We start from the raw sequence: 12891 nt of genomic DNA on the forward strand, positions 1-12891 counted from the left end.
ATCTGAACCGCTCTGCATGGGTATCGTAGTTGCAAAGATGGATCCCGCCATGGACGTCGTGAGTGAAGTTGCGCATCATGCAGCCTATTGCGCACAGTTTGAGACGTAACACGACGTCCTGTCGCTGCACGAATAGCATTATTCAACATGGTGGCGTTGCTGTCAGGGTTGCTCCGAGCCATAATCCGTAGGTAGCGGTCATCCACTGGAGTAGTAGCTCTTGGGCGGCCTGAGCGATGCATGTCATCGACAGTTCGTCTCTCTGCATCTCTTCCATGTCCGAACAACATCGCTTTGGTTCACTCAGAGACGCCTGGACACTTCCCTTGTTGAGAGCCCTTCCTGACACAAAGAAACAATGCGAATGCGATCGAACAGCGGTACTGATCTTCTAGGCATGGTTGAACCACAGACAACACGAGCCGTGTACCTCCTTCCTGGTGGTATGACTGGAACTAATCGGCTGTCGGGCACCCTCCGTCTAATAGGCGCTGCTCATACATGGTTGTTTACATCTCTGGGTGGGTTTAGTAACATCTCTGAACGGTCAAACGGACTATGTCTGTGATACAATACCCACAGTCAACGTGTATCTTCAGGAGTTCTGGGAACCGGGGTGATGTAAAACTTTTATTGATGTGTGTGTATACCTCATCATGATGTACATTGTGACAATCTCCATAACGTTAAGAAAATCAGACAGAAGACACTTTTTAAATACTTGAAATCAATAAACATAAGACAGAATTTATTATAGTGTTTATTAATGATTCTGTCAACAGATGCATTATTTATATTTGGCGACTAGTTTCTAACCTTTCAGGTTCATTTTCAAGTCTGGCCTACTGAGGCTGCACGTGCAGTGCGTGATCTTAATAATAAACATCAAAGGCAACACATGATTTATAATTTTTTACAGAATGAAATGGATTTTGACTTGGTAAGATTCACGTGTGGATTAATGCGTTCATCCCGTAAAAATTTATAAAGCATGTGTTGCCACTTTGTTGTTTATCACTAAGCAGTCTCAGTAGACCTGGCTTGAAAACAAACCTGTAACATTTCAAAATAGTCGCCTAATATAAGAACTGGAACTGTTCACAGAATCGTTAGTAAAGACTGTAAGCAATTTTATAAAGTTACTGGGTCCCTGTCAACATAATTATAAAATTTTTAAAAAAGGCAATGTTTCAAATAGAAGAACACAAACCATTTGCAAACGGAACACGGATGGGTGATCAGTCGGTGGTACCAGGAGTACCCTACACCACACACCTTAAAGTACCTTGCGGGGTTTAGATGTAGATTTAGATATAGATGTAGATTTAGACATAGATGTAGCTGTTACCATCAAGATGAATGCTGAAATCGTTATTCTGAAAAGGGTGCATCCGATTTCCTTCCCCAAACTTTACTTGTCCGAGTTTGTGCTTCATGTCGTCGACGAATCATTAAAGGATAACTTCTGTTCTTTTTACATTTTGGTCGTATTAAGGATCTGTAATTGCGTACAGTGTGTAATGAATAAACAGTTAAGTAGATAGAAAGATTCACTTATTGCACTAGATCATTATGATCTAGTGTGTCGCTTCATTAGGTGCTTTTTTTGTTTAATATCTCTATCTCTCATTAAGTAAAGCTTCCATTAAATAAAGCTTGCACCAGAAGCACTATAACACGCGAATGAGTCCAAGATACAGCAGATATTGTCGGTGTCACATTCAAACAGATGTTTCTGTTGGTGTGTAACTGACATCTGAAACTATACAGTACTTTATTACTTTAGCAATAACTGGGCCTAAACAATAACTGATATTTACATTATTTACGTAAAGTTTCTCTTAAAAGTCAGTATACAACTGTGAATCCTGTACTGTTACGTAGTGTGCTTGCTTATCTTCTAAGTAACTCCAATGTCAGTTGTTTGATGTTCCATTACGAGTGTACAGAACAGAGACCAGCCTCTTGTTTGGGAGTGATGTATCCAATTAATTTTATTGTAGTTTTTCGATTTTTTCTGTCCTTTTAACAGAGCGCAAGTGCGATTTTTGCATAGGGAAACATAAATATTCGAATTTTTTCTGTCAGTTTACCTTGACACATCTGCCCCTTTTTTTAATTGCTCGCCATTTCATCTTGACATATTTTCTTGGTAAAATTTTTTATTGATTGCAATTTTACATTGGAAAAAATGACCGAAATTTAGAGTCCTGAATTTCATAATAACACAAATGAGCTCTTTCTGCGTTCTAGGTTCAGAGATGTGAGGGGGTGGGAAGGAAATTGGGCAACACTGTGGAATCACCAAAAATTGGTTCTAAATAACTATTACTTTGGATGGAATTGGTTTCAAATCTCTGTCTGAGCAACCAGATTGAGATTTTTGGTTGTATCTTCTCAATTGCTTCAGGCTAGTGCTTTCCGCCCCCTTATTTATTTATTTTTTTTCTTCAACCAAGTCACGGTCGTGTCCTGTCTCCATAGCCTCATTCTACTAAGGTAGGGCGTCATTTGTAACGACTTTGATGTGGACGGCGAGATGCCATGCTGTAACCTCGATGCTCCCCTTGCAGTGGTGCGGAACGACCACAAGCTGTTCACGCCGCAGTTCAACCACCTGTCGCTGCGCCTGCCGTCGTTCCCGCTGCTGTCGCAGTTCTCTGACCTGGATGAGTCCACCACCTGCAACCAGACCGCCATGGCGGGACAGGGCTGCGAGTCGGGCTACTGCGAGTGCCTGCACATGCTGCGCGTGCCGCTGGGCGCCGTCGTCGAGATCGTGCTCGTCGACGAAGGTACGTCAGGGCGCTGACTGGGCTAAACTAACCACACCAGAGCTGCCCTCAGCTTGAAAATAGTTTTGGGCAGAACAGTGCTTTACTGGGCTTGGTCCTTTTGGAGCTGATATGCCCTTGTCTTCCTCTGACCTTTGATCCGACTGACCTAGATAAGGGGTTCTGTAGTTGTCTACGGTATAGCTCATGTCATCAATTACCTTATTTAGTTCAGTAGTCCAAACCACTTGGGGCAGGTTCAGCTACATGACAAAATATATCATCCCAGTTTTCCTAAACATCATAGCACAAACGCTGCTTTAATGAGGTAACTGGTGACAAAATATGCCGTAGACAATTGTGAGACAACAATATTAACAAAGCATTTGATATCGTCAGCTTTAGCACCCTGCCCAGAAAAAAGCGACAGCTAAAATATTTAGATATGACCCTAAATGGTTCGATAAGTACTTGAGATACAGATATTAGCGCGTTGTCTGTGGGAATGAAAATTCTTCCTGGAATCATGCCACGTGGTTGAGTCTTGGTCCCACTATTGTTCTGCTTGTACGTCAATGACATCTCGTTGATTCTTCTTCTTTTTCTTGTGCCCTTGTCCTGCATCTGCGCAGGTTCAACACCGTTATTAATGGATTTGGCGTGGTTAATTTAAGGAGTGGCCGGATGCCCTTCCTGTCGCCACCCATTACCCCTGGGTCGGAATACCTGTCCCCCAGGTGTCTGTGGTGAAAGTGTGCGAAAGACCTGAAGCTCTTAATACCGCCATTTTCTACACGATTATCGGTCTGTGTTCAGTGATCAGATGGACGAAAAACCTGGACTCTACATATGAAGAAGTCACAACTAATTTTAGTTCCCCTTCACAAATTAATTAGCTCTGAATTCTGTAAAAAATTGCCTGCTATTTTTCTCAAAGGCATGCAAATATATCATAAAACGGTCAAGAACTTGCGTGTAGCTTTGGATGAACACTTAAGCTTGGCAGAAAACACTGTACTCACATGCAAGGAGGTTTTCGCTTGCCTCTATTCCCTACATCTACATCTACATCTACATTCATACTCCGCAAGCCACCCAACGGTGTGTGGCGGAGGGCACTTTACGTGCCACTGTCATAACCTCCCTTTCCTGTTCCAGTCGCGTATGGTTCGCGGGAAGAACGACTGTCTGAAAGCCTCCGTGCGCGCTCTAATCTCTCTAATTTTACATTCGTGATCTCCTCGGGAGGTATGAGTAGGGGGAAGCAATATACTCGATACCTCATCCAGAAACGCACCCTCTCGAAACCTGGCGAGCAAGCTACACCGCGATGCAGAGCGCCTCTCTTGCAGAGTCTGCCACTCGAGTTTATTAAACATCTCCGTAACGCTATCACGGTTACCAAATAACCCTGTGACGAAACGCGCCGCTCTTCTTTGGATCTTCTCTATCTCCTCCGTCAACCCGATCTGGTACGGATCCCACACTGATGAGCAATACTCAAGTATAGGTCGAACGAGTGTTTTGTAAGCCACCTCCTTTGTTGCTGGACTACATTTTCTAAGCACTCTCCCAATGAATCTCAACCTGGTACCCGCCTTACCAACAATTAATTTTATATGATCATTCCACTTCAAATCGTTCCGCACGCATACACCCAGATATTTTACAGAAGTAACTGCTACCAGTGTTTGTTCCGCTATCATATAATCATACAAGACGTATTAGAATATACACTCCTGGAGACGGAAAAAAGAACACATTGACACCGGTGTGTCAGACCCACCATACTTGCTCCGGACACTGCGAGAGGGCTGTACAAGCAATGATCACACGCACGGCACAGCGGACACACCAGGAACCGCGGTGTTGGCCGTCGAATGGCGCTAGCTGCGCAGCATTTGTGCACCGCCGCCGTCAGTGTCAGCCATTTTGCCGTGGCATACGGAGCTCCATCGCAGTCTTTAACACTGGTAGCATGCCGCGACAGCGTGGACGTGAACCGTATGTGCAGTTGACGGACTTTGAGCGAGGGCGTATAGTGGGCATGCGGGAGGCCGGGTGGACGTACCGCCGAATTGCTCAACACGTGGGGCGTGAGGTCTCCACAGTACATCGATGTTGTCGCCAGTGGTCGGCGGAAGGTGCACGTGCCCGTCGACCTGGGACCGGACCGCAGCGACGCACGGATGCACGCCAAGACCGTAGGATCCTACGCAGTGCCGTAGGGGACCGCACCGCCACTTCCCAGCAAATTAGGGACACTGTTGCTCCTGGGGTATCGGCGAGGACCATTCGCAACCGTCTCCATGAAGCTGGGCTACAGTCCCGCACACCGTTAGGCCGTCTTCCGCTCACGCCCCAACATCGTGCAGCCCGCCTCCAGTGGTGTCGCGACAGGCGTGAATGGAGGGACGAATGGAGACGTGTCGTCTTCAGCGATGAGAGTCGCTTCTGCCTTGGTGTCAATGATGGTCGTATGCGTGTTTGGCGCCGTGCAGGTGAGCGCCACAATCAGGACTGCATACGACCGAGGCACACAGGGCCAACACCCGGCATCATGGTGTGGGGAGCGATCTCCTACACTGGCCGTACACCACTGGTGATCGTCGAGGGGACACTGAATAGTGCACGGTACATCCAAACCGTCATCGAACCCATCGTTCTACCATTCCTAGACCGGCAAGGGAACTTGCTGTTCCAACAGGACAATGCACGTCTGCATGTATCCCGTGCCACCCAACGTGCTCTAGAAGGTGTAAGTCAACTACCCTGGCCAGCAAGATCTCCGGATCTGTCCCCCACTGAGCATGTTTGGGACTGGATGAAGCGTCGTCTCACGCGGTCTGCACGTCCAGCACGAACGCTGGTCCAACTGAGGCGCCAGGTGGAAATGGCATGGCAAGCCGTTCCACAGGACTACATTCAGCATCTCTACGATCGTCTCCATGGGAGAATAGCAGCCTGCATTGCTGCGAAAGGTGGATATACACTGTACTAGTGCCGACATTGTGCATGCTCTGTTGCCTGTGTCTATGTGCCTGTGGTTCTGTCAGTGTGATCATGTGATGTATCTGACCCCAGGAATGTGTCAATAAAGTTTCCCCTTCCTGGGACAATGAATTCACGGTGTTCTTATTTCAATTTCCAGGAGTGTATTTCGAAAGGATGTGAAATGTACAGCTGGTCAATCGCTCGAACTATGAACCTCCATTACTGCGGTGCAATCCAGCACGACACGAAGAGTAACAACTCTAGACGGTTATGTGCACCATATCTGCAACATTCTTCTATTTGTCCGTATTGGGACGGCTGCTGCCAGGCAAGTTTGTCACTTGTTGTGCCCATGCATCGCATTACCTCACAGCAGAAACCAAGGTCTCAACTAGCGTACCCATCCACATATCAAAATCATTCGCAAAGTCCTTCTCTGCTGCTGTTTCCCTCTGAAATCAGCTACCCTGCTTTCCGGGTACAGTTCAATGTCCTGTTGCGTTTAAGAAGAAGCTGAAGCACTTATTTTTTGTCAGCTTCAAAACAATTCCATATAAAACTTTACGTATATGGTTAGTTTCTCTCTGTCAAAGAGTTAGTCAGTACTTTCCTTTTCGTTTCGCAGTCGGTCAGGAACAGAATGGCAGAGGGTACTTTTTACAATAACATGTATTAATATTTCTTCCTATTCCATTCACTCAAGCTCTTGTTTCCCTAATTGAGTGAACAAAGGGATAAATGAGGAGTAGTCACTCGTAAGACTTTAGTTATCACACGGAAAAATAAAGTAGCGTTAAATAATTTTTTTATATAAAATGCATGGCACACAAATGTTGACGTTGTTTGTATTTCATTCCGACCGTATTTGGTTATAAACAGTGCACACGGTCGTCGAAAAATTAATTTGCAGCCAACCCTACACATCAACACTAAAGGCATCTTTTTTTTTACGAAATTTCTGCCATTTGTCTGTTAATTGTTCATATATTTTACACAATCATGATTTCGGATTTGTAGCCATTCTCAAGTGTATGTAGAACTATTAAAATAGTCTGACCTGTCTCTGACATGTCATCGTCGAAAAAACACACATATTTCAATGATGACGTGTGACAGACAGGTCAGTCATGTTTTAACACTTCAAGGTGCACTTAAAAATGACTGCAAAGCCGAAATCATCACTGTGTAAAATGAAGCAAATTTCTTTCAAAAAATTCTGTATGACTGTGGTCCACCACGAAGGAAACATCATTAACTATAAGCATCGTTCATTTCGAACATTACACGTATGATATCTGTGTGAACAGAGACTAAATAAAGAGAATCAACACGAGAAACATGAGACATACACTGGCATTAAAGGGCCAGACCTCACAGTACAAAGTTCAAAGATGAAGGACTACGAAGGAATTACATTCGTAGCCAGGATAAACATAACATAAAGTCAGTATTTGTGTTAATTCCTTTTATAACATATTTACAAGCTGATAACTTGCTTAACAAGATGTTTAAATCACCGCAAAGATGTTCAAACTTTTTCTCTGTTTGTAGGTACGTGATTGCAGTCCTGGTACACACTGAAATTCCCGTACCAAAGTACTGTAGCACACCGGTAGCGAAGGCAAAACAAAACTGCCCATCACAGTGATGAAGTGGAATCTTGTGTCTTTTCAGCAGCAGCGGAAATGTTGCAGCTTTGTCAAAGACGGCTAAAGAATTCTTCTGGTTTGTCTGACAGCTGCAACATTTCTGGTGATACTGAAAACGAATTAGCGTAAGATACTCCACTCAATCAATGGACTGAGCTGTTTTGTTTACCCTCTCCAGCGGCCTGCTACAATACTGTGACGCGGGATTTCACTGCGTACCGCATCTGTAGCCACGTACCTGCAAACAAAGAACAGAAATTAATTACGCAACCTTATTTTTTCGAGGCAAATATAACGTTATGACCGGTCCTCGTATGCTATGTAGGGTACTGAAGAATATTCCAAGTTCATGCAATAATTTATAAGCACATTGCATGTCTTCAGTGGACGCAAAGAACATGACTAAAAACCGTGCATTCGCTAGCCGTTACATAGTATGTCCTCCTGGTCATACACCAGCTGGATGCCACCTGTTGAGGACGAGTGACTCATGGACACTGTACGCCTTCTGTCACAGGTAACATGTACAACGCAAACCACCCGTTCCACCTGCACGGGCACGCGTTCCGCGTGGTAGCCATGGGTAAACTGGGCACCAACACGTCTGTGGAGGAGGTGCGCGCGCTGGACAGAGCCGGAGGCATCAAGCGCAAGCTCCACGGCGCCCCCATCAAGGACACCGTCACCGTGCCGGATGGCGGCTTCACGGTGCTCAGAGTCTCCGCCGACAATCCAGGTAAGCAAGGCTTCGCAAGAGGCCTAGAGTCTAGACAGAATTTCCAGAGGGGTGTGTGCTGATTTGAAACTTCGTGGAAGATTAAAAATGTGACTCGAACCTGGAACATTTGCCTTTTTTGGCTCTGCTGGTAGAGCATTTTCTAACGAACGTAAAGGTTTCGAGTCCAGCACATGTCAAAACTTTTCAGGAACAATCTAGAAGTGATAGTTTTCCGTAGCTGTAGCTTCATCATCATCTGCGTTCGAGCACCATAGGCAACAGTGTTTGATGAAACACCAGGGTAAACCCCATCCTATAGCTGAGTCGGCTTAAGAAGATCCCCAACAGCAGTGGACGCAGCGGCTTTGTGCACCTATCTCAAACAATCACATATCGCGACTTTGTAAATGCCACTATAGCAGTGTGTTGTTGCAGCTATACAAGATGATTCAGCTGCCCCTACCTGTGGGTTCTATGCAACCCGCAGCATCTTCAAAAACCACCTGCGAAATTTTCATATTCTCTTACTCGATATGTGCGAGAGAGCTTGTCAGCAAGAAAAAGTTCCTTAAACGTCTGATATTACATGTGAAGTTTGTTAGAATTTGAAGGAAAATCAGCATTGGCCTTATTTTGTTGTTTTATTGTCAGCAAAATCGATTTTCGGTCACTTAGTGAGGCCTCAGTTTATGAGATCGCTCTAAGCTTGTGGTTATAGCTTCATACCAGTGCCTACCAATTTTAATTGTGTATGACAGCACTGAAGATGGTCACTAAGTGACCGAAAATCGATTTTGCTGACAATAAAACAACAAAACACGGCCAATGCTGATTTTCCTTCCAGTTCTATCCACTATTTGGTCGTGGTGCACACAACACGCCATGGAGTCGCCAATCAATAAGTTTGTTGGAAGTCACTAAGTGCTCTCATTCTTAAGTACTTAATGAATGTACTTTGGGTATTTGTGTGCCGTCAGTTATGATGTCTCAAGACAAGCACCCAGTATCCAACTTTAATACTTGTTTTATAGTGGCAAAAATTAAACAGTGGGTTAATTATGACAGGACTTTAAATTTGGCCAATAATTACGCGAAATATTGAAAAGCAAATATTCGGTGCTCCTGGAAGCCATTAGATAGGCTACCTGCAAATGGTACCGGGATAGCGGTTTAGTAATATAGATACACAGAAACGGTTCTCTGATATTCGTACATATCATCATGTTTTTTTGAGTCATCAGTCTTCCGACTCGTTTGACGCGGCCCGCCACGCACTCCTCTCCTGTGGCACCCTCTTCATCTCAGAGTAGCACTTGCAACCTACGTCCTCAGTTATTTGCTGGTTGTATTCCGATCTCTGTGTTCCTCTACAGTTTTTACACTCTACAGTTCCCTGCGGCCGGCCGCTGTGGCCGAGAGGTTCTAGGCGCTTCAGTCCAGAACCGCACGACCGCTACGGTCGCAGGTTCGAATCCAGCCTCGGGCATGGATGTGTGTGATGTCCTTAGGTTAGTTAGGTTTAAGTAGTTCTAAGTTCTAGGGGACTGATGACCTCATAAGTTAAGCCTCATAGTGCTCAGAGCCATTTGAACCATTTGAGCTCCCTTCAGTATCCTCCTTCTTGTCATTGTTTTCCATATCTTCCTTTCCTCGCTGATTCTGCGGAGAACCTCATCATTCCTGAAGTTACCAGTTTACCTAATTTTCAACATTCTTCTTTAGCACCACATCTCAGATGTTTCTATTTCCTTCTCTTTTGTTCCGGTTTTCCCACAGTCCATGTCTCACTGCCATACAATGCTGTGCTCAAATCGTACATTCTCAGAAATTTCTTCCTCATATTAAGACCTATGTTTGATACTCGGAGACTTGTCTTTTCCAGAAATGCCCTTTTCGCCAGTGCTAGTCTGCTTTTTATCTCTTCCTTGCTCCGTCCGTCATGGGTTATTTTGCTGTAATGGTAGCAGAAATAGACAAGTTCTCCTACTTCGTGATCAGCAGTAGTGGTGTTAAGATTCTCGCTGTTCTCATTTCTGTTACTTCTCCATCCTTTCATCTTTCTTCGATTTAGTCTTAGTCCATATGAAGGGTTTATTCCAACAGTGGTACAAGTCCATTACCCCCACTTTTCTGTCTATAATACTTCTGAAATTAATGGTCCAAACAAACAGAAAGCAAGAAGCCATACTGATTGGCGACTCCATGGAGTGTTCTGTGCACCACGACCAAATAGTGGATATAATTGGTCGTATTTTTTTGTTTTATTATCCGCAAAATCGATTTTCGGTCACTAAGTGACCATCCTCAGTGCTGTAATATACCAGGGCCTACCAATTTTAATTGTATATTACAGCACTGAGGATGGTCACTAAGTGACCGAAAATCGATTTTGCGGATAATAAAACAAAACAAAACAAAATACGACCAATGCTGATTCTCCTTCCAAAGAAGCCATATGCTTGAAACATTTCTGGTATCTCAACTGCAGATTTTTCAGTGCTCATTTAATTTTAGAACACTGTATCTCAGAATGAACAAAAATGTACTTGTACCACTATTAAAATAAGCCCTTCATGTTCTGTACTCATTAGACTGTTCATTCCATTCAAAAGGTCCTGTAATTCTTCACTTTGACTGACGATAGGAATGTCACCACTGAATCTTATCATTGATACCCCGTGACTCTGGATAGTAGTCCAACACTTAAACCTATCTTTTATTTCCGTCGTTGCTTATCCCTATTTTTCTCAGGATTTCGGACATCTTGCACCATTTCATTGTCGAACGCATTTTCCAAGTCGACAAATCCTACGAACGTGTCTTGATTTTTCTTTAGTCTTGTCTCTATTATCAACCGCAACGTCAGCACTGCCTCTCTGGTACCTTTGCCTTTAGTAAAGCCAAACTGAACGTCGTCTAACAGATCACCCTGTACTGAGGCAGAATGAGTGCTCTTGCAGCTGGATGTTTGGTGGCGCTTGCCTGATGAGAGCGTTTGTTGGCAGGCTACTGGTTGTTCCACTGCCACATCGAGTTCCACGTGGAGGTGGGCATGGCGGTGGTGTTCAAGGTGGGCGAGCACTCCGACTTCCCGCCGCCTCCACCAGGATTCCCTCGCTGCAACAGCTGGCTGCCGCCCTACCCTTCCAAGGGACACGCCCTCTCCCGCCTCACCGCCGACCCTCTTCGGGACCAGCAGGGTCAGTCGTCCGCCCCCGCCTCTGGTCCGCTGGCCACCAGCGTCCTCCTGCTACTAGCTGGACTCGTCGCAGCTGGCGCCGCGACCAGCTGAACCGCCGTGCGCGAGTGCGGCGACAAGTGTACAAACCTAACGGACAGTATTACCGCCAAAGCGGCAGCGGACACCACCGTGCAATAACACACGACGGGAGAGCAGAGGTGCACTTCAGGGGGACAAATCCTACCTCCCGGATGGACCTACTGTTCCTCGCGTTGTGGTCGAGACTAAACGCGATTACCACCGTGTGATTAGATAGTTCAATGATAAACCGGAGTTACTGTAAAAATCCTTGCCATTTTGTATTTAACTGCGGCTGTGATCTTAAAATATGTAAGAAGAGAGGATGCTGTTTCAAAGAGCACATAAAGCCGTCCAATAATTGACATTCCTTAGCTGGATATATTGAAAATACACATGTGTAAATAATAATTGTCTTCCAATATGTGGATATTTGTGTACTGATTATATGAATATTTTAATGAGATGTAGAGTACAATGTAAAGAACTGTATATAGCGGGGTATAACGTAATAAGTGGTCTTGGGGGAGAATCCTATTGCTTGAATTTCTAATAGAACATTCAAGTACAAGTACAAAGCGTGTTTTACTACAATTAAAGACAGACATGTCTTTAAAAGTGTCATATTTTTTGTGGTCATTTCGACCAATGGACACTAAATCACGCAAAAGAAGTATTAACGCGAGAACTTTTAACCTAAATGTGAATGTGGTTAAGATAATGAATTGAAGAAAATGTGTCAAGTGCATATACCTTTCTTTTTCGAGCAGCTTGTGTTACTTAACTTGTGGAGTGAGATGCATACTGATGTTCCTATAGCACTAACAAAAACCTGATATTAGTCAATGTGAACTCTGAAAACAATAGTCATCAAAGAATTTGGTTAACCATCTTCACAGTGAAAGTGTTCCTCACTGAATCTTATCACAAAAGTATAAGCGTCTTGGCGATTTTACGCGTCGATATCGTTAGTCTGATTATCGACATAAGTCTTGTATTGCTACATACCTTGTATCGCTAAATAGTATTAATTGTAGAAGTTTTCTAGAAATTGTACAAGCCAAATATTGTGGCTGGAAAGGAGAGTTTTAATCTGAGAGGCGTCTTTCACATTACTGGTCTAACATTCCCACAATGTATTAAAAGAACTGATTAGTTTTTGTATTAATTATTTTATACTTTCAGCAATAAAAATTGCAACAATGTATATATTTTTATACTTAGGTGTATTTGTATGATATGTGAATATACTTCTATTTTTGTCATACACTGGAGTAAGCTGACCGACTGTTCTGTAATATTCATTTTAAGTGAATAAAACAGTGAATAATAATGTACATGACGTTTTCCAATTATCTCGATTAAGGTAACAAATGTCTGTATTCTGAACAGCAAGCTACTATAACTGTCACCTTCTTTCCCTATAGTTTTATAGCATAAGTGACTGGGAATAAACTAAGGGATCATCGTTGGGCAATTTGTTGATAGGACAGAATT

The 12891-nt window shown here is 43.9% G+C and overlaps 1 protein-coding gene across 2 annotated transcripts in view; it reads left to right on the plus strand.

Moving 5' to 3' along the window:
• LOC126237076 (uncharacterized) overlaps window positions 1-12672 on the plus strand; it is a 512284-nt gene extending 499612 nt beyond the window's left edge. For both annotated transcript variants that reach the window (XM_049946872.1, XM_049946871.1), the window contains 3 exons: window positions 2574-2795; window positions 7935-8153; window positions 11141-12672. In XM_049946872.1, the coding sequence (XP_049802829.1) occupies window positions 2574-2795; window positions 7935-8153; window positions 11141-11427 (728 nt within the window). In that variant the 3' untranslated portion in view covers window positions 11428-12672. The remainder of the gene's footprint in view (window positions 1-2573; window positions 2796-7934; window positions 8154-11140) is intronic.
• Window positions 12673-12891: the final 219 nt, after the last annotated feature.

This window comes from Schistocerca nitens, chromosome 2 (assembly GCF_023898315.1).
Source record: "Schistocerca nitens isolate TAMUIC-IGC-003100 chromosome 2, iqSchNite1.1, whole genome shotgun sequence".
NCBI classification, from domain to species: Eukaryota; Metazoa; Arthropoda; class Insecta; order Orthoptera; family Acrididae; genus Schistocerca; species Schistocerca nitens.